General features: G+C 40.3%; 1 protein-coding gene across 3 annotated transcripts in view; it reads right to left on the bottom strand.

The window, feature by feature from the left end:
* Window positions 1-19,393, bottom strand: part of MALRD1 (MAM and LDL receptor class A domain containing 1) — a 696,170-nt gene that overhangs the window by 161,751 nt on the left and 515,026 nt on the right. For all 3 annotated transcript variants that reach the window (XM_077490931.1, XM_077490932.1, XM_077490933.1), the window contains 2 exons: window positions 18,029-18,186; window positions 7,550-7,751 (listed from right to left, as the gene is read on the bottom strand). In XM_077490931.1, the coding sequence (XP_077347057.1) occupies window positions 7,550-7,751; window positions 18,029-18,186 (360 nt within the window). The remainder of the gene's footprint in view (window positions 1-7,549; window positions 7,752-18,028; window positions 18,187-19,393) is intronic.

Genomic DNA, 19,393 nt, shown 5'->3' with positions numbered 1-19,393 from the left:
CTGTTCCCATCGCCTTGCTCATCCCAATTTGTTTGTCTAATCTGAATGGGGAGAATAGCGATAAATCTCTTCCAAGGTTTGGCTTTGCTGCATTCCTGCTATGTAAGTCTCAGATTGAATTTATTTTGTAAACTGAAAAAAAAAAAGGAAATGAGTACACATGATTGATTTTCACAGATAAAATGTCTAATGAAGATTAAAAAAGAAAGAGAAATAAAGAGTTTATGCATCCGTGGAGTTTTCTTCACCCTCTTGGCATTTCATTCTGTATTTTACTTTTACCACTGTAAGGCTTATTTAATAAGACAATGATTATGTGCAAGGTTCAGTAACCCAGAGAAGCTAATCAGATTTCACTTTATTGTGGTTAGATCTGTTAAAGAAAACCTGCCATGAAGGAAATGTTGAGGGTGCCATTGTGGACCTCACTTTCTGAAAAGAATATTAGTCACTTTGCTGTCATGCTGAAACTTTTGCTTCAATGCCCCCTCTGATCAGGAACAAGCACATGAGCAAACTATATGGCAAATGCTATGTGGACAAGCCTCCAAATTTAGAGTTTAGGTGTTTCAGTCACGCACACCGTTAACAGATATATACAATGAAGCATACAGCCTGCAATCTCCGTTGACAAACATTGGCTTTAGAATGGGTCATACTGGAGATCAATGGGTCATACTGGAGTTCAATGGGTCATACCGGAAGATGGCACATTTGCCAAGTCAATATATGAAATTTCTTCTCTGATAGATTGTGGAAGCATTTAGGCCAGGCATGCGCAACCTGTGGCCTACATAGCTGTCAGATGTAGCCTGCAACTTCAATCCTATGGTATCCCGCACAGCCTCCTTTGGAAGCACCCTTCTCATAGTTTCATAGTTTCATAGTTTGTTAGGTTGAATAAAGACACCAGTCCATCCAGTTCAACCTGAGTGAGTGTCTACAATTGTCCCTATCCATGTACATTGCACACTCACATTGGTCCCTACCCTCAAGGAGCCCACAATCCAAGGTCCCCATTCATATACTAGGGCCAATTTTGGACAGAAGCCAATTAACCTACCTGCATGTCTTTGGATTGTGGGAGGAAACCGGAGTACCCGGAGGAAACCCACGCAGGCACAGGGAGAACATGCAAACTCCAGGCAGGTAGTGTCATGGTTGGGATTTGAACCAGTGACCCTTCTTACTGCTAGGTGAGAGTGCTAACCACTACACCACTGTGCTGCCCCATAAATTCTCTACTGAATGATTGCTGGTCAAGGGAGGCTATCATACACAAGCTGCTATTGTGGCCGGCTCCCAAGTCTTCTCTCTCTTTCCTAACACACAGGTATGGGATTTAAGCCTTTAGCCGAGTGGTTACATCTAGTGGCATCCATACAGAGGTTCTGAAGGTAGATTCTCACTGTCGTGTGATGAGCTTGGTGTCATTCCGGGAGCATGTGAGTGCATTATGTGTAATTTTATTTGTACATAGTGCACTACTAGGACATGCACTTCCGTGATCTGTTGTTTTTTTGGTTAGATTGTCTACAGTCCTTGTTTTGGCAATGCAAGGGATGGCTGCAAAAACCCTGTTATAGTGAAGGCTACAACACTGGTTCCGTGCTTTTTTTGGCTGGTCACACCTGAGGGAAAGAGTGGAATTAATGGTGATCTGGTTAATAAAAAAATGTGATTTTTGTGATTGTGATTAAACAGTGGTTAAACATCCAAAAGGGTTTGGTCCCTCGGAAAATGTTGATCCTGATTGTTTAAAATCTACATTATGCTATGCAAAATAAAAAATCTAAAATTGTGAACTTGTTTATTTTATTGTGGCCCACCGCTGGTTACCAAATCACCTGTGATGTGGCCCGGGCTCTTCAAAAGGTTGAGCACCTCTGATCTAGGCTTGACAAAAGCACAAAGTGGTACGCTACGCAAACTGTATTACAGCATAGTTAAGAATTGCCTCTGAAAGCAACATCTGCACAAACACTGTACATGTGAAACTTCCAAAAATGAGTTGCTGTTGGACTTGAGAGTAATGGAAAAATGTTCTCTAGAATGGCGAATTCACCATTTCACCAATTCACTATCTTGCAGTCTCATTGATAAAACTGGGTTAGGTGGATTCCGGGAGAATGCTACATTCTGAACTATATTGCGCCTACTGTAAAGTTTAGTGCTGATGGATCAGTGGTATGGGGATGTTTTTCAGAGTTTGGGCTAGGCCCTTGATTTGAGTGTAGGGTATTGTTAATGCTACATCATACAATGAAAATTTTGTGGCAACAGTTGAGGAAAGACATTTTCTGTTCCAGCATGACTGTGCACCTGGTTGGACCAGTTTGGTGTGGAGAAAATCAAGAGTCTTGACCTGACCCTTATTGAAAACATTTGGGATGAACTGGAACATTGATTTTGAGGCAGATCTTTTCCTCCATCATCAGTACCTGACCTGACAGATGATCTTTTGGCTTAATGGGCACAAATTTTGACAGACACACTCCAAAATCTTAAAAGATTTTTTGGAAAGCTTTCGCAGAATCGTTCCTGCTAGAGCTACAAGAAGGTGGGGCATTTCTATAATGATGCCCATGGTTTGGGGTGGAATGCCCAGTAAGTTTACAAGTGATATAGTGAGTAAGTGATATAGGTATAGGTATATACCTAGGTATAGGTAATTTATTCGTTTTAGTATTTATTAGCGCTGCACTTCTTTTGCACTTTAGTATTTTGAGTTGTTGTGTCTAGACTCTAGTGTCAGCTGCTTTTTTCTCCACATGGTTCATGTTTGATTATAGTTAGCGCGGCGTGAATCCTTGTTGGGGTTCTTTTTTTATCAAGTTTATATAGTGCTGATCAAATTTTGGGAAGGGAGAGGGTATCTATTACTTAAAAAGGATACTCTTGTACTCTTCCTTTTAAATGAAGAGCTCTTAAAGAGGAACTCCTGAAGTAACTGATTCCCAATAACAGTTACATCCAAGTCATGCCTTCAATGATAAGTGTCACAATTGCCAGTGTGCTTATGTCGCTTATGTCACCTCTCAACTGAATACAAGCCCTCAATTGTCTGGTGTCACAGCTGATCACATGTGTAGCACTATGGCAACTGCATAATTAACTATCTAACTAGAGGCTAAGAAGGCACCATCTATGGATGTCTGTAAAGGATAAGTATGTTTAGTTCTGCTTTAAGTTTCTTCACGTGCCCTAAAGCATTAGCCAAAGTCACATGATCTCCCCTATATCAGTAGCCTTGTGAGTGTATCAATTTATATGAAGCTACAGATAGCCTGTGTTTTGTATTTAGACTATAGAAAACAAAATCTGCATATGAAAGAGAAAATATGTCTATGTAAAAAATTACATCAATCAGAAAAATGGTTTTAAAACAATAATACACACTGCTAACATTACACAGCCCAACAAAAAAACTTGCTTTGCTTTTTTGACCTGTCCTTGGGGTTATTTGGGGCGCTGATTCATAAATTTGCATTGGCTAGACGGCATCAGCTCTAGTTTCTTAGATATGGTCAAATGTATATAATGTTTAGTCCGTTTTTGAAAAGATCTTGCTGATCATCTTGTTCTTCTGTTAGTTTGTGTTTTTGCATACAAGTTAGTAGATATAGTGAGAGTGATTATGTACTTCTAACTGTATTTTTACATTGGAAATATTGGATCTTAAAGTGTAATTTAATAACTGTATTATGGTTATGATCGTATAGAAGGTGTGTGTATATTGCCACATCTTTTCAGTTTGGCAGATTGAGCACGGTAGAGTCATTCCAATGTATTTTGCTATATTTATATTCTGATTTTTGACAGGTGACCAGAGTGAAGAGTGGTATATGGTATGTATGCTGTATCTCAAAACCTAAAGCTGATAGAGAAAAATTGGTGCCATTCTTGGAAACAATGGGTCAAATATGCCCAGGTATAGGTCTAAAATTTGAGGTATCAAAATATGTATCGGCCTGTGAAGCGCTGTGCAAACTTCTGGCACTATAGATGTCCCGTATAATACTAACTTACAATAAGTTTTTTTTTTTTACATATGCATATCTAAAAAAAATTTAAAATGTCAAGGAAAAGGATGGAAGTTTCTTCTCAAATGAAATTCTAACTGTGAATGTGGTTTTGGTTTAAGAAAAACCTGTTTAATATATTTGTGATTCCTATCAGCACTGTCTCTTATTTCAAAGTCTCCCGGATACCTCCAAACCCTTTATGAAATTCATCCATTCAATTTGTATTGCCATGCAATGGACCATTGCATTACATTGGAAGACAGGCTCAGTTCCATTCGCTCAAGTTATTGCACGGATAGAACACATAATGAGAGCCGAAAAAAAATTCATACTTTACACGACTCTATCCCCTTGTTTGATGCTAAGTGGAACCCTTGGCTCTTGTTTAGACTTTAAGACTGACCGGAATTATTTTTGTTGTCTTATTTTATTTCACAGTTTTGTTTTGTTAAATGGAATATGTTTCACGATTATCGTATACCGTCATCATAAGGTGTTTATTTGATGATCTCAATGGTATTCCTGCCTGTTATGATCTAGACGTTTGACACAATTACGTACCATTTATCATTGGCTCGATATTATACCCATTGAATTGACTGATGTCATAAATCCATCTGTTTTGTAATTACTTTATTCTTAATAAAAACATTTTTGAAAACAAAAATATATTTGTGATTCCATTCAAATAGCAGGTCTGTACAAAATTTTAAGGGCTTTCGGAACAAAATTAGTTCTGTCAATGATGGCAATGCTCTGAGTAACAATTTTTCAGAATTTCCATATGAGAGAGTAATTCCCCTGGTATACCTGTATGCCCAGCTTACCTTGTCCAGGGCTAAAACCCCCAGACATGTTAGTTGTGAACACTGACCATGGTCACTTATTCATCCTAATCAAACATATTGCAACTGCTAATTGTAATGTACTGTATATTCTCACTGTTGATAGTTCCACTCATAAAATCATTAGGGGTTGTTCACACTAGCAGTTGAGGGGAAGTAAAATGTAAGCCACATTTTTACTGCCCCCCAACCACCCCCCCTCCCTTTAGATGCAGAAGCAGTGTCCAGGGGTATACACATGCTGCAGCAGGAATTATACCCCCTGTCACTTTCAGCAGGTGTAGCACCTGCAGAGCGAGACCCATTCAAGTTATTAGGGCTGTTCTGCAAGCACCCTGCAACTGCTTTCAATGCAAGTAATTGCAGCGCACTATGTGAGGGGTTGAAGGGGGTAAAAACAGGCAGTGTGGAGGTGATACAAAGACTCCCCCCATCTGTAAAATGCTCTCTGAGGAGCGATCCATGTTCAGATTAAAGTCCACGTAAATGAGTCTTAAAAGCCACTGCCTATTGAAAGTAGTATCTCTTCTTTGAAGACAAAACTACCCTGACAAGTGCAAGAGTGGGTCTAGATGCAAGATTTTAGAATTCTCTAGTTGAGTGCCCCAGTAGGCTACTAGTTTTAAATTTTGTTTTTGGCCTTCCTGTAGCCAGGGAGAGCAACAACTGTTTAGTAGTGTCTGTTCTGGATTCTGGTGGTACAAATGTGTTACCTTCCCTTGCATCCCATTATGGGATACAGTTGGTGGAAGAACACAGACCCTAACCTGCATATTAATGCCTTTTCAGCCAATCCCTGGTCAATGGTGTGAGTGACCAGCAGGGGGCTGAAAGGGGTATAAATAGGCTGGGACCCAGAACAGAAGTCTCTTGTTACTGGGAGAGTAAGGCCCAGCCTGAGGGCTGTTACATCCCTGGGAGTTTATCTGTAGCTGAAAGAATCCTGTTAGGGGTCCCGGCTTCTGTTTTGGCTGGGGGGCCCCTGGCCTAGCCTCCTGAATTTCTGCAGAGAGCTTACCTAAGGATCAAGGACACAGGCAACCCAAGTACATAATACTGGACACAGTGAGTATTAGCCTTCTGGACTTGGAGACTTTCTTTGGCCTCATTTGGGAGAGCTTATTCTTTGTACATTCAGGACTAAACTTCTGCTGTGCAAACCCTGTTTAGTACCAGTTTACTATCACATTAACCACTTGACCTTCATCAGATTTACCCCCTTTCATGACCAGGCCATTTTTTGCGATACAGCACTGCGTTACTTTAACTGACAAATGCGCGGATGTGCGACACTGTACCCAAATAAAATGTATGTCATTTTTTTCCCCACAAATAGCGATTTCTTTTGGTGGTATTTGATTTTTGCGCTATAAACAAAAAAAGGGCAATAATTTAAAGAAAAAAATACTTTTTTTATTTTCTGCTATAATACATATCCAATAAAAAAAATAAAAAAAATCTAATGTCTTCATAAATTTAAGCCAATATGTATTCTGCTACATATTTTTGGTAAGAAAAATCCAACTTTTTTATACTAGTAATGGAGGTGATCAACAACTGACACTTTTGACACTTTGTGGGAACCAGTGACACAAATACAGTGCTAAAAACTGTACTTATGACACTGGCTGGGAAGGGGTTAAACAGCTAGGGAAATCAAAGGGTTAAATGTGTGCCTAACCAGTGTTGTGTGTAGAGTATGCTGCTTTTACTAAGGGAAGTAATGGATTTTATTCCCTGCTTTGCAGGGAAAGAAAATCAGTCACTTTCCCCGTTAGGACGAAGCTCTGCCTTGTTTACATAGCTCCGGTCTGTGTCTCTCCTTGGCAATCAGTGAGTGGTGGTGGATATTCCATTGGCTGGCACCCGCTGATTGGCTTCTGGTGTGACAAATCACAGCAGAAGCGGTGTGGGCGTGCCCCCCTGCCCGGAACTGCAGAATCATGTAAATCAGGTATAGGGCGGTTGGCAAGCAGTTAAAGGGGGTGACCATACCCTAAAGCAGCCTTCCTCAACCTTTTCAACACAGAGGAACCCTTGAAATAGTTCTGCGGTCTCGGGGAACCCCTGCTAAAAATGTAAAATCTACAACTCATAATACATTAGTGTAATGGTTAGTGGGAAGAATGATCCTTACACTTGTGGTCATTGGGAAGAATTACCTCCTTACAGATAGTTAAAAAGATCAATGGTGTCACTGGGAACTTATCTGAGATGCAGAAATTGCCCAATGCTGAAGGAACCCCTAGCAACCTCTGGAGGAACCCTACGGTTCCATGGAACCCTGGTTGAGAATCACTTCCCTAAAGAAATAGATCAGTTTTAGTGTCCTCTACTACAGTTGTTTTTAAGTTTATTGGACTATCCTAGGGCTCACCCTCACCCAATCCCAGTTCTCTGACAAAATAAAAACCACAAAAAGGCATGTTCTCTGACTTGAGTGACTGTGAACTACCATGTGCCTGGCCACTGTGTGCCTATCAGGGAATAGAACCTGGGAGAAAACAACCAGACCAGTCCCAGGTCTGAGCTACACTAGTATAACCATTCTGGTAGCCAATCATTGTGATCACGTGATCAAGAACTACACTGATTGGCTTCTGGTCATTTCTATGCAACTGTAAACCATTCAGTAACATAACCAAAACAGCTACACCTTGTACATGTTGTCAAACTTACCTTCCATATAACAGTTCAGTGTAAAAGATATATCGTCCAAGGCAATGTCAACGCTTGCATCTGCCCCCAACTGCGCCTCAAATGCCACCTGAAACGGGCTGCTGCTGGACAAGATAGCACTGCCGTACATCCACCTCCCTTCCTCACTCTCCATAGTTGACCACAAAAGGATGTTCACTCCGTATTCAGTGACCATGAATACCTGTTGAATATACATGGATAAAAATAAACAGGAACAGGCTGTACAGTGGCAGGCTAATATTAAAATTAGCATTAAACATAATTTGCAAGTTTTAGGTCAGTCTCCGACACCCTGGACTGTGCAGACTGATTGATGGTTGAGACAGCTAGAGGAAGAAGGAGACAATTTGTGCCAACGATGAAACCGATCAGTCTTGCTTTAAAGAACTCCACTTATGATGAATGCAAACCCATCATGAAAAAAGTGAATGACTTTGAAAGCTGCGAAAGGTAAACAATCAATTTTGTCTTGTATTCCACTGACAAAATAAGATGATGGGAAAGTAGAAATACTAATGTAGACAGAGTGTCCAAATATCAGGAAATGTGCTTGTAGGGATTTTGATAACAGAAAGCTCTTGCAAAAAAAATGATATGCATTGGGTGTTTGTAAAAGGATCAGTCCACTTACATCTCGCATTTCAGTTACAAGTAAACATTGATTCATGGAGGGAGAATTTTCTTGGCAAATTATCTGACTTTGTCCCCAGGATCCCCTATAGTCTCACTCTTTCTGCTGCAATCATCATAATGTAACATAAATGAAAATCCCAACAGAGAGAGTTGATTATCCTGAAATTGGCTGCAGAAGGTGGGTGGAAAGAACTGGGAGCTCAAAGGCAGAGATGGCACTTAAAGTGTATGTCAAGGCATATAAGAAAAACAAACATATATACAGTACATCTGTGCAATATGTGCACATTTGTCATGTTTTAACCCCTTAAAGTACCTGCAAGCACAGAAAAATCTAATTTGGTCTGCTAGAAATCAACTCAAGTGTTAAAGTGGCTGTAAAGGCCAAAGTTTTTTTCCTTCATGCATTCTGTGTGCTGTTCCCCCTTCAAACCCTCAATACTCACCTGAGCCCCCTCTCAATCTAGCTATATGCACGAGAGCCTCGGCTGGCCCGGGACTCCCTCTCCTCATTGGCTGAGACATTGGCTCCCACTTCTGTCAATCATAGCCAGTGAGCCAATAAGGAGAGTGCAGGGGTGGGGCCGAGCTGCAGTTCTATGTTTCTTATGGATGCATAGAGCTGGGCTGAGGAGCGTGCACGCACCAATGCCCCCATAACAAGTGGCTTGCTATTGGGGGGCACTGGCCAAGTGGGAGGAGCTAAAAGCGCAGGGACAGGACCCCAGAAGAGGAGGATTGGGGCTGCTCGGTGCAAAACCATAGGGGTTGATTTTCTAAAGGAAAATAGACTGTGCACTTTGCAAAGTGCAGTTGCACTCCACAAGAGCAGCTGCTCCACAGCACAGAAATGAGCAGAAACTCTGCTAACTTCCATCATCCAATCATGTGCAAGCAAAAATGCATTTTTTTTTATTTTCCTTGCATGTGATTGGGTATTCTTTGCAAAGTGAAGCTGGACCGAATTTATTAAGCTCTGGAGCAACTGCACATGCAGAGTGCAATTGTACTTTGCAAAGTGCACAGTCTATTTGCCTTTAGTAAATCAACCCCCTAGAGCCCTGGCTTGGCCCCGCCCCTCGCTCTCTCCTCATTGGTTCACGGGCTGTTATTGTCTCTGCCGATGAGGAGAGGGAGTCCTGGGAAAGCTGAGGCTCTTGTGCACAGTGCTGGATCAAGATGGGGCTCAGGTGAGTATTATGGGGACTGTGGGTGGAGCAGCACACAGAAGGTTTTTTATATGTATAGAAGCCTGCTGGGCTTGCTATATAGCCTCAGCTACATACAGTATGCAGCACTGTGCTCTGACAGTGGAAAGGGTACTTCTGGTCCAACACACAGAACAAAACAGAATTTTGAATGAATAAAAAGCTTTCTCTGATTGGCTGAGGTGGAGAGGCAGAAAGATGGTGTCATGATCTCAGCCTCAATTAGAGGAAGTTTTGTGTTCATTCAGAGAATAGCTGAGCAGCACTCAGCCCAACTCGCTTTTTTTCTGGGTTTAGGAAGGAAGCCACCACCTGAGGACTCAAGTAGCAAAACTAGTTGAGGCCCCACGGGTGTCGTCACTTCCAGGTCCATTCTGACGTCATGCCTAGCCTGAATTTCCAGTTGTAGGAACGCATGCCGATCCTCTTTTGGACCCACAGTGGTGCTGATACTTGCAAGGTTGTTTACTTGTTTAGTGCTAAGTCAAGGAACATGTACAAGTGAGTAAAATTAAAAAAGCTGCACTAAAAAAAGTCTCAATTAATGAGTTCAGAGAAACTTTGCATAGAGACAAGGAAATCAATTTGAGCCACTGGAATACTTGATATCGCCGCAGTGTGCACACACAAATAAGAAATTGCCCAACCACCGTAGCTGTAGAATCTGCTTACCAGACGGCAAGCATAAAGGGCAGATGGCTATAGCCCAGCCTAGGCCTTTAACTTGCAGGTGACCACAGTAGTAGCAGTAATTAAACCGGATTGTACAGATCGCTCCCTCTATCCAGCTATAATGTCTGTTTAAATTCAAATGGATGCCCAAAAAAAGAGAAAACTAGCCATAGCGTAATATAGTCTAGATTTCAATTTATTTAAAACAAAGTATTGCACTTACATTTAGGAAGAAATAATAATGCATAAAAAAAAATGCCAGCCGGCACAAACATAGGGAGCCTGTCCTCCTACTCCAATCGCTTGGTGACGCCACTATGTGCCTTCCTCCAGGCGCGTTTCGTCATCAACAGACGTTAACTATGGTGGTCGGGCACTTTCTTGTTTGTGTGTGCACACTGTGGTGATATCAAGTATTCAAATGGCTCAAACTGATTTCCTTGTCTCTATGCAAAGTTTATGTGGACTCATTCACTGAGACTTTTTTTTAGCGCAGCTTTTTTCATTTCATTTTGTTTCCTGTGTTATAGCACTGTACGCTGCTGCTTGTTTATTTACATGTTCTGCTCATTACTAATTATTTTTTCGAGCGGTATCCTCTTTTGTATGTACAAGTGAGTGCAATACTTTGTTACCTTATATATACACTTTGTACAATAAAAAAGCTATACTATAGTACTTTTCTTGTTTAATATGGTGATGTCCTTGGAGTGTTGATGGGGCATATAGGAGACTTTTGGAAGATTTAATGAAGAGTGTATGATCGATTTAGATAAGTTATCATCCATCCCAAAGTGCTTGTTGACCTTTATTCATGTAGAGGTCAATGGAGTGACGGTGAGTGCGCACTTCTCACTTTGGCGGTGGTCCTTGGTGTTTTATTGAAAGATTATTCCCCAGAAAAGATTATACTACATGGTATACAAATTATTGCACATGTTTATGGACTAATTATTTGATTTATTATAACACCTTTTGTAAATTTAATGAAATTATGGTCGTATTGGCACCTTATGCTTTTTTAGTTTAAAGACAGATTTTTGTTTCTGTGTTGACTTCAGATTTTTTTCTATTACTAGCTTTAAACAGTTTGTACTGTTAATTCAAGAAAAAATATATACATTTTTTTTTTTCAAAGTATGTTTGCTTATTCCCCTACTGTGGAAGGCATAGTTCGTGTATGCTTGTGTTCAGTGATATTTCTCCTTTGGACTAACAGAACAGTGTACTTTTGATTGATTTCTCAATGCTGTGGTCTGACAAAGGGAGGAGAGCTGGTCTTGAAAAATGTACTACAAAAATCAGTGTCAATGAATACTCAATGTTGTTTTCTTATACGGCTATACTGATATAGCTGGAGGTATTTTTCATATACAGAATATGATTAGTCTGGACTGCAACTAAGGTTGAAACAATCTATTGCCTCTTTCAGGTTTTTAAAACATAATGCACTTTTAACCGCTTCAGCCCTGGAAGATTTTATCCCCTTCCTGCCAGAGCACTTTTTGCAATTCGGCACTGTGTCGCTTTAACTGACAATTGCACGGTCTGCAATGTTGCACCCAAACAGAATTGATGTCCTTTTTTTTCCCCATAAATAGAGCTTTCATTTGGTGGTATCTGATCACCTCTGTGTTTTTTATCTTTTGCGATATAAACAAAAAAAGAGTCACAATTTTGAAGAAAAAAAAACACAATAATTTTTACTTTTTGCTATAATAAATATCCCCCAAAAATATCTAAAAAAAAACTATTTTTTTCCTCAGTTTAGGCCGATATGTATTCTACATATTTTTAGTAAAAAAAAATCGCAATAAGCATATATTGATTGGTTTGAGTAAAAGTTATAGCGTCTACAAAATAGGTGATAGTTTTATGGCATTTCTATTATATATTTTTTTACTACCGGTAGTAATGGCGGCGATCTGCAAATTTTATCGAGACTGCGGCATTAGACAATTTTGACAAATTTTTTGGGATCATTGGCATCTATACAGCGATCAGTGCTATAAAAATGCATTGATTACAGTAAAAATGTCACCGACAGTGAAGGGGTTAACAATAAGGGGCAATCAAGGGGTTAACCGTGTTCCCTGCTATGTGTTCTAACTGAAGGGGGCTGGGACTTGCTAGGGGAAGAGATAGCTCGGTGTTTATACTTTGTATGAACACATGATCAGTCTCTTCTTCCCTCAGAGAACCGGGATATAAACAGAGAACCCGGTTCTCGCCGTGTCACAAACGATCGCGGGAGCCCGGCAGCCATCACATCACGCCCCTAGTGGCCAAAGGGCAAAGCGAAGCAAGGTAGCGCACTTTCGCCCAGCCGTGCCATTCTGCCACAGTACAACTGGGGCGGCTGGGCGGCAAGTGGTTGAGCAACCATAGCTGGTATAATACATCCGCATAAGTCATAAACAAAGAAAGTATGCATGGCACTTAAATAATTTAATGAAAAGACTGATTTTATTTCAACACATTTATAAAGATACATAAACCATATTTCCAAGCTGTATATACATCTGTACAATTCTCCTTATCCCAACATGTTTCAAAGCTGTTTTCCTTCTCAGGGAAACTGTGAATTTGTAGAGTCCATAGGGCCCTATTGTAGATGGTAGATTCCTTTGCGATATTGCTTTTGCGATATTGCTTTTGCCTATTTTTTAGTCCCTACAAATTTTCAGTTTCCCTGAGGATGGAAAACAACTCGGAAACACGTTGAGATGAGGAGAATTGTACCCAGTATAGATGCTGATCACTGACTGCATATGCAGCACATCCATGCTATGGCCGAATGATGGCCACAGCGTGGATGTGAATTCCTGGGAGGCCGACATATGACAGCCTCACCTGTGCACGCTCACTGTAGGGCACGCACATAGCGTAACTCACTGAGACTCGGGTGATCACCGATCCAAGTAAGGAGCCTCTCCCAGCCCCTTACCATGTGATTGGCTGACAGCTGATCACATGATCAAAACAAAAGCTCAGTGATCGCTTTTTTTTCTCCTCACTCTGACAGCGGAGGAGAAAAAAAAGCCGATCCCCGGTTCATCTTAAAGGGACATCAGTCTTGAAACGGAAGAGGCAATTATGCCTCTTTTATGCCATCTGAAAGTGCCCACAAGTGCCACCTATCAATCCCCACAAGTGCCACCTATCAATGCCCACCAGTGGTGCCAATCAGTGCCACCTAGAAGTGCTGCTTGTCAGTGTAACCGATCAGTGCCCATCATTGCCACCCATCAGTACCCCTCACTGCCACCTAACGGTACCCATCAGTGCCGCCTCATCAGCGTACATCAATGACAGACAAAAATTACCCGTTTTGAAATTTTATAACAAAATAAAAAATGTAATTTTTTTTTTTATTCTGTCTTTTTACATTTTTTTAACAAAAAAGAAAAAAAGGGAAAGGTGATCAAATACCACCAAAAGAAAGCTCTACTTGGGGAAAAAAATAATAAAAATTGTCATTCAAATTGCATCAGCGCTGAAAGCTGAAAATTGGTCTGGATAGGAAGGGGGGTTTAAGTGCTCAGTAAGCAAATGGTTTTTAAATAAAATCAGTCTTTTTATGAATTTATCAGTTGTTTTATAGATTGCCGTTTCATCCTTACTTTCTAAGTTTATAATGCAGACTATTTTAGGATGTTGGCATTCAATGGGTGGGTAAAAATACTTGGAGGTTACATTATATCCAGGTAAGTCGAGCAAACCTGAAAATATATTTCAATTTTCCTTCTGTCTGCTATCTCCTAAGACTGGAATCTCTAAGCTGACCACGCACTGTTAGTTTTTTGAACAATCATTTGTGAAAGATTGCTTGACAGAGCATTAAATGTGCCCATCATTGACTCAAAGAATTTTCGTTCAATTGCCATGTCAAGCTAAAGTATGTAAATGTTCAATTTTCAATCCTTTGCAATAGTATACAAATGCTATACATAGGATTTTTTCCCAACTGATGACCACATTCAAGTGGAATTAGACTCAAAATTTTGATTTGGAGTCCAAAATTTGGAATTATACTCATAAATGACAGAACAGACCCTATTGCTCTCTATTATTAAAATTCTTTCCCCCCACCTGTTAGTGGTAATGTACACTAAACCCCCATACACACTATCAATTTTTCTGCTGAGTTTTTTCTTCAGATTTATATAATATGAGGTCAAACCTTAGGAGTTTCAATTTGTATCCAATCAGGCAGGCCCTTCCACTACATGGTTTTGGTAAACCTGAAGAAAAACTGATAGTGTGTATGGGGATTAAGCCACCCATGTAAAGCTCAGAGTACATTTACGGCACTGCTCATGCCGTGATGAAGTGACTCTGGTACACATGTGCCTGGGTGACGTCATTGCGACCTGGCCATTCCAGTGCCTGAACAGAGCGAACCTGGAAGGAAGACCACGCAAAGATGGAAGCACCTGTGCACTGACAACACAGATCTGGAGACCATCCTTTGACAGGTAAGCCTGTCATAATGTGTAAGCATGCAATGTAAACCAGGAAATGATGACATAAATCTCCTGGAGGCCCGTTTTTAGAAACATTTTGACAGGAGTTTAATTCTGCTCTTAGATCATTTTGTTTGTTTAGAACCCAAAAAAAAATTTCCATCCTGAGCCTTTGGATTTTCTCATCAATACGGTCAAAAATGAACATAAATTTGTCCCCATTATCAATTAGAAAATTGATTGAATGTTTTAAAAACTAACATTTGCAAATAAAATTCTGCAAGTACATGACCAGCTAAGCTGCCCATAGATGGGTAGACTTTCAAATGAAAATCCTTGAGGAAAGGAGGTTCTAAGAATGTCTGCTCATTTTTCTAATCATTAGTCAAATTGACCTTCATTTTTGGCTGCATTGACGAGAAAATTTGAGGGAGAAGGATTTTCTCAAACAAAATAATTTCTAAAGCCCCATACACACTATCAGATTTTCTGCAGATTTTTTCTTTCAGATTTACCAAAACCATATAATATGAGGTCAAACCTTAGGAGTTTCGATTTGTAGAATGCAGGCCCTTGCACTACATGGTTTTTGTAAATCTAAAGACAAAAATCTGTAGAAAATCTGATAGTGTGTATGGGGCTTTACAGTGAATGTGATTTTTGTTTGGTAAAGTCTATTCATTCCAAAATCAAATAATAAAAGCAAATTAAATCTTTCATACAACAAACAAAAGTTCTGAGAATGTTCCGAGAATTTTTGTAATTTCCTAAGAATCTATGGCCAGCTTTAGTGTCCTGCCAGTAAAAATTCCTGCAAATGCCATCAGCAAACATTATCAAGTACAGCAATAAAGAAAAAACGGGTAATCTTTCTAGCTGGACATGCTCACTAGAGATAAACAAGCTGTTTCATGCTTGACTAAACTCAGCAGTGCATCAAACATAAGGTCGGAGAGGCCTGCTCTACTGATCTGTGTTTTAACCGGATTGGTTTTCTCAGTGAACAAGTAAAGTTTTCCAAGGACTGATTATCACTTCACTTTGCAGAACACACAGCATCCCTCTCCAAGCCCTTCCTACAACCTTGCATTTCATTGGAACACAAGTTCCCCACCTCTTCCTAGTTTACCCTCTGGTCACCAGTATGAGCAATATCCAGGGGATCCTGCCCCTGTGATGTCACTGCTCTTTTAACCGCTTAAGGACCGCCTCATGTAGATATATACGTCAGCAGAATGGCATGGCTGGGCACAAGCACATACAGGTACGTTGCCCTTTTAATGCCCAGCTGCGGGTCGCGCGCACCGGCGGCGGCGCACCCACGATCCGGTCCTGAGCTCCATGACTGTGGCCGTAGGACCTGCGGACTCGATCGCCGCCGGTGTCCCGCGTTCAGGTCACAGAGCTGATGAACGAGGAGAGGTAAGTACAACCAAACCTCTCCTCGTGCTTCCTAGTGAGCCTGTCACTGATCGTCTGTTCCCTGTCATAGGGAAAGACGATCATTGATATCACATGCCAAGCCACGCCCCCCTACAGTAAAAGAACCACACACAAACTTAACCCCTACACTGCCCCCTAGTGGTTAACCCCTTCACTGCCAGTGACATTTTTACAGTAATCAGTGCATTTTTAATCACACTGATCGCTGTATTAATGCCAATGGTCCCAAAAATGTGTCCAAATTGTCCAACGTGTCCGTCATAATGTCGCAGTCACAATAAAAATCGTTGATCGCCGCCATTACTAGTAAAAAAAAATTATTAATAAAAATGCCATAAAACTATCCCCTATTTTGTAGACGTTATAACCTTTGCGCAAACCAATCAATAAACGCTTATTGCGTTTTTTTTACCAAAAATATGTAGAAGAATACGTATCGGCCTAAACTGAGGAAAAAAAAACTTTTTTATATATATTTTTGGGGGGTATTTATTATAGAAAAAAGTAAAAAATATTGCATTTTTTTTAAAATTGTTGCTCTATTTTTGTTTATAGCGCAAAAAATAAAAACCGCAGGGATGATCAAATACCACCAAAAGAAAGCTCTATTTGTGGGAAAAAAAGAACGCCAATTTTGTTTGGGAGCCATGTCGCATGACTGCGCAATTGTCAGTTAAAGCGACACAGTGCCGAATCGCAAAAAGGGGCTTGGTCCTTTAGCTGCAAAATGGTCCGGGGCTTAAGTGGTTAAGGAAGCACTATAATTCTTTAATAATTCTTTAATGGAGTAAAACCTAATAATGAAGTATAGTTCTGACATTGGCCTCTTAACTTCATTATCAACCACCAGCAGAAATGTATTATTACTTATTCATCACTAATACTGACAGCCCCTAATTTCCCACAGAGATGTAGAAGTAGAAAGCACAAGAGGGATGTTTTTCTTCATGGCTCCTCACTCTCCCCTAAGAACTTCATTCTGTTTAACCCCTTTGATGCCAGAGCCATTTTTGCACTTTTTTTTTCAGACGTTTAAAAAAATCATTTTAGGCCTGAAGGTTAGTTAAAACCTCCAACTATTATATATTTTCTAAAAGCAGAGATCCTGGAGGAAAAAAAAAGGTCGTAGTTTATGTCACAATATATTTGCTTAGTTTACTAAAAAAAATACACTTAGGTTTATTTCGGGGCACACAAACACAATATATGACCCAAAAGATGAGGTTGCACCGAGTAAATAGATGTCCATCATGTCAAGCTTTAAAATTCCACAAAATGCTGATGAGCATCGGTTATCCCCTTATTTTTCACAGGCAATGCTTTAAAAGCCCCTTGGTCATCAGTTTAAAGTTAACTGTGAATAATGTCCCTAGAATTATTGCTATTGCATAGTATTACATACCATGTAGAGCGTAAGCAATGTTTTTGTATATAGGTGCCCCTGATGGGTGTGTTTAAATTTGTGTGTTCATAGATGTGGGGGCAGTGCAGGCTAAAATTGTTGTTTGGGGGGCACCTTAATACATGGCAGAATTACTTTACTTTATTTTTTGTCACTTTTTTTTTTTCACTATAACTATATCACATAGGGAACAAAAAGTCCCATATGTGATGTAATTCCTTTTTGACAGGTACTTTTGGACCCCTAATGTCCAACCTGCCTTCCATTGTCCCAACGGAACACAGATCACGCTCCATTAGCTTCTTCACTGCCCATAGTAGCCAGGGAGAATGACAACAGAAACTGGAAGTCGAGATATACGCATTGCTTCCAGGTTCTTTACAGCTAGAGAAGATGAGTGAACTGATGTTTGCTGGTCTCCCTTCCAACCATTTAGTGGCATCTGCCATGCGGTAGCAGCTAGCAGTGTGTGTAAAACCCTTTTCACCGCCACAGACACATGATATACATTGGCAGCGAAAGTGTTAAAGTGTATGTAGACTCAAAATCTGTTTTTCATTAGGTTTGGCTTTAAGTCTTTGGACTATGCAAGTGATCATTTAGGAAAATCAAGCTTGTGCTCTATAATACTAACCTTTAGAATTCCCGACTGTGGAGGTCCATACATATAATACCAAAAGCGCACTCTGCACATGTCACGAGCAGCAGGGAAAAAGTTGCTAGTAAAAATTCTTGCCCTGTCTCCAGCGTGCTGATTAGATGTGTTGGCATAAAGGAACAACTTTCCACTTCCTTATAAACAAAACACAAGAATCAATCAACGCATATGCACACGTAACTGAAAATGAGAAGCTGTTATCAAACATCTTAGATTGTAGGCTCAATTCACTATTCTATACGTTTCTTTTGCCCTATGGTGCCCGATATGCTTAACCACGAAGTATAGTCATACCAGGGCCACTTTACAGTAGGGATCCACACAGATGCCTGGACCGCCAGCTGGCACAGCCTCTTAGCGAGCCGCTGGGAGACTGAGCCAGCCCCTCCTACCCCCTGCACTTCTCATCACTCCAGTGAGTGCTGGAGGGGAAGACAGAGAAGCGGTTACCGACAGTCACCAACTCCCTGCAGGCTGAAGACCTGGAATTGAGCGATCAACAATCTTTGACAGCTCAGTTATCATTCTTAGAGGTAGCAGGGGCAGCTGCAGCTCGGGTCGGGGCTGCAGCCTTCTAATTTTTTTTTTTTTTTAAACGACTCTTTTAAAGGCTAAATTAACCTTTTCCAGAAAATAGCCTATGCAGTCAAAGGAGCCTCAGTAGATATTAAAAAACTGTGTATCATTTGTTCATTAATTTTAATGTCATAAGTGTATGTCCCCTAGAAGCCTAGATGAAGGCTAGTAATTCCCATGTCCTGCCTTGTTGCAAGGAAGCAAAAAGCGTTGTTTTTTTTTCCTGTAATGTTGGAAGTGAGTGTTCAACAGTTTTCACATCCTAGCAGACAGAGTGTGGGGATGGAAGGGGTAAGGGGGGCAAATAGTGTACAGGTATGACAATAAAATTAAAGAACATTTTACAATGCTGCTCAGTTTTTTAATATCTACTAGGCTCTCTAGACTGCATAGACTATTTTCAGTAAAGGGTGAACTTAGCCTTTGTAAAAAAAGAGGTGAGATTGCGCTATGGATTGGGCCAAAATGCAATAGGTAAGAGCTGGCTCTACCTTATCTCTCCTCTCAAATAGAGTGGATTAAGCTTGTGTAAAAAAAAGGGAAAGTAGACTTGGCGCTATACCTTTAAAATGTAAAGTATAAAAAACTTTTGTTTAAAACTGTGAATAAATATTGTGCTCCTTCTACCGTAATATACACCCTTCCTACTAAATTTAGAAGGGAACCAGTTGAATGGTGATTGAAGTAAAATATCTCAGAGTGTTGGATCCCCTGGAATTGGGGTTAAATCTAATACGATATTTCTAAATGTAGTGGTGGTGACTA

Source organism: Lithobates pipiens, unplaced genomic scaffold (assembly GCF_037356315.1).
Source record: "Lithobates pipiens isolate NorthernLeopardFrog02 unplaced genomic scaffold, aLitPip1_a1.2 Scaffold_19, whole genome shotgun sequence".
Lineage (NCBI taxonomy): Eukaryota > Metazoa > Chordata > Amphibia > Anura > Ranidae > Lithobates > Lithobates pipiens.
This window is presented reverse-complemented; position numbering and strand designations above follow the sequence as displayed.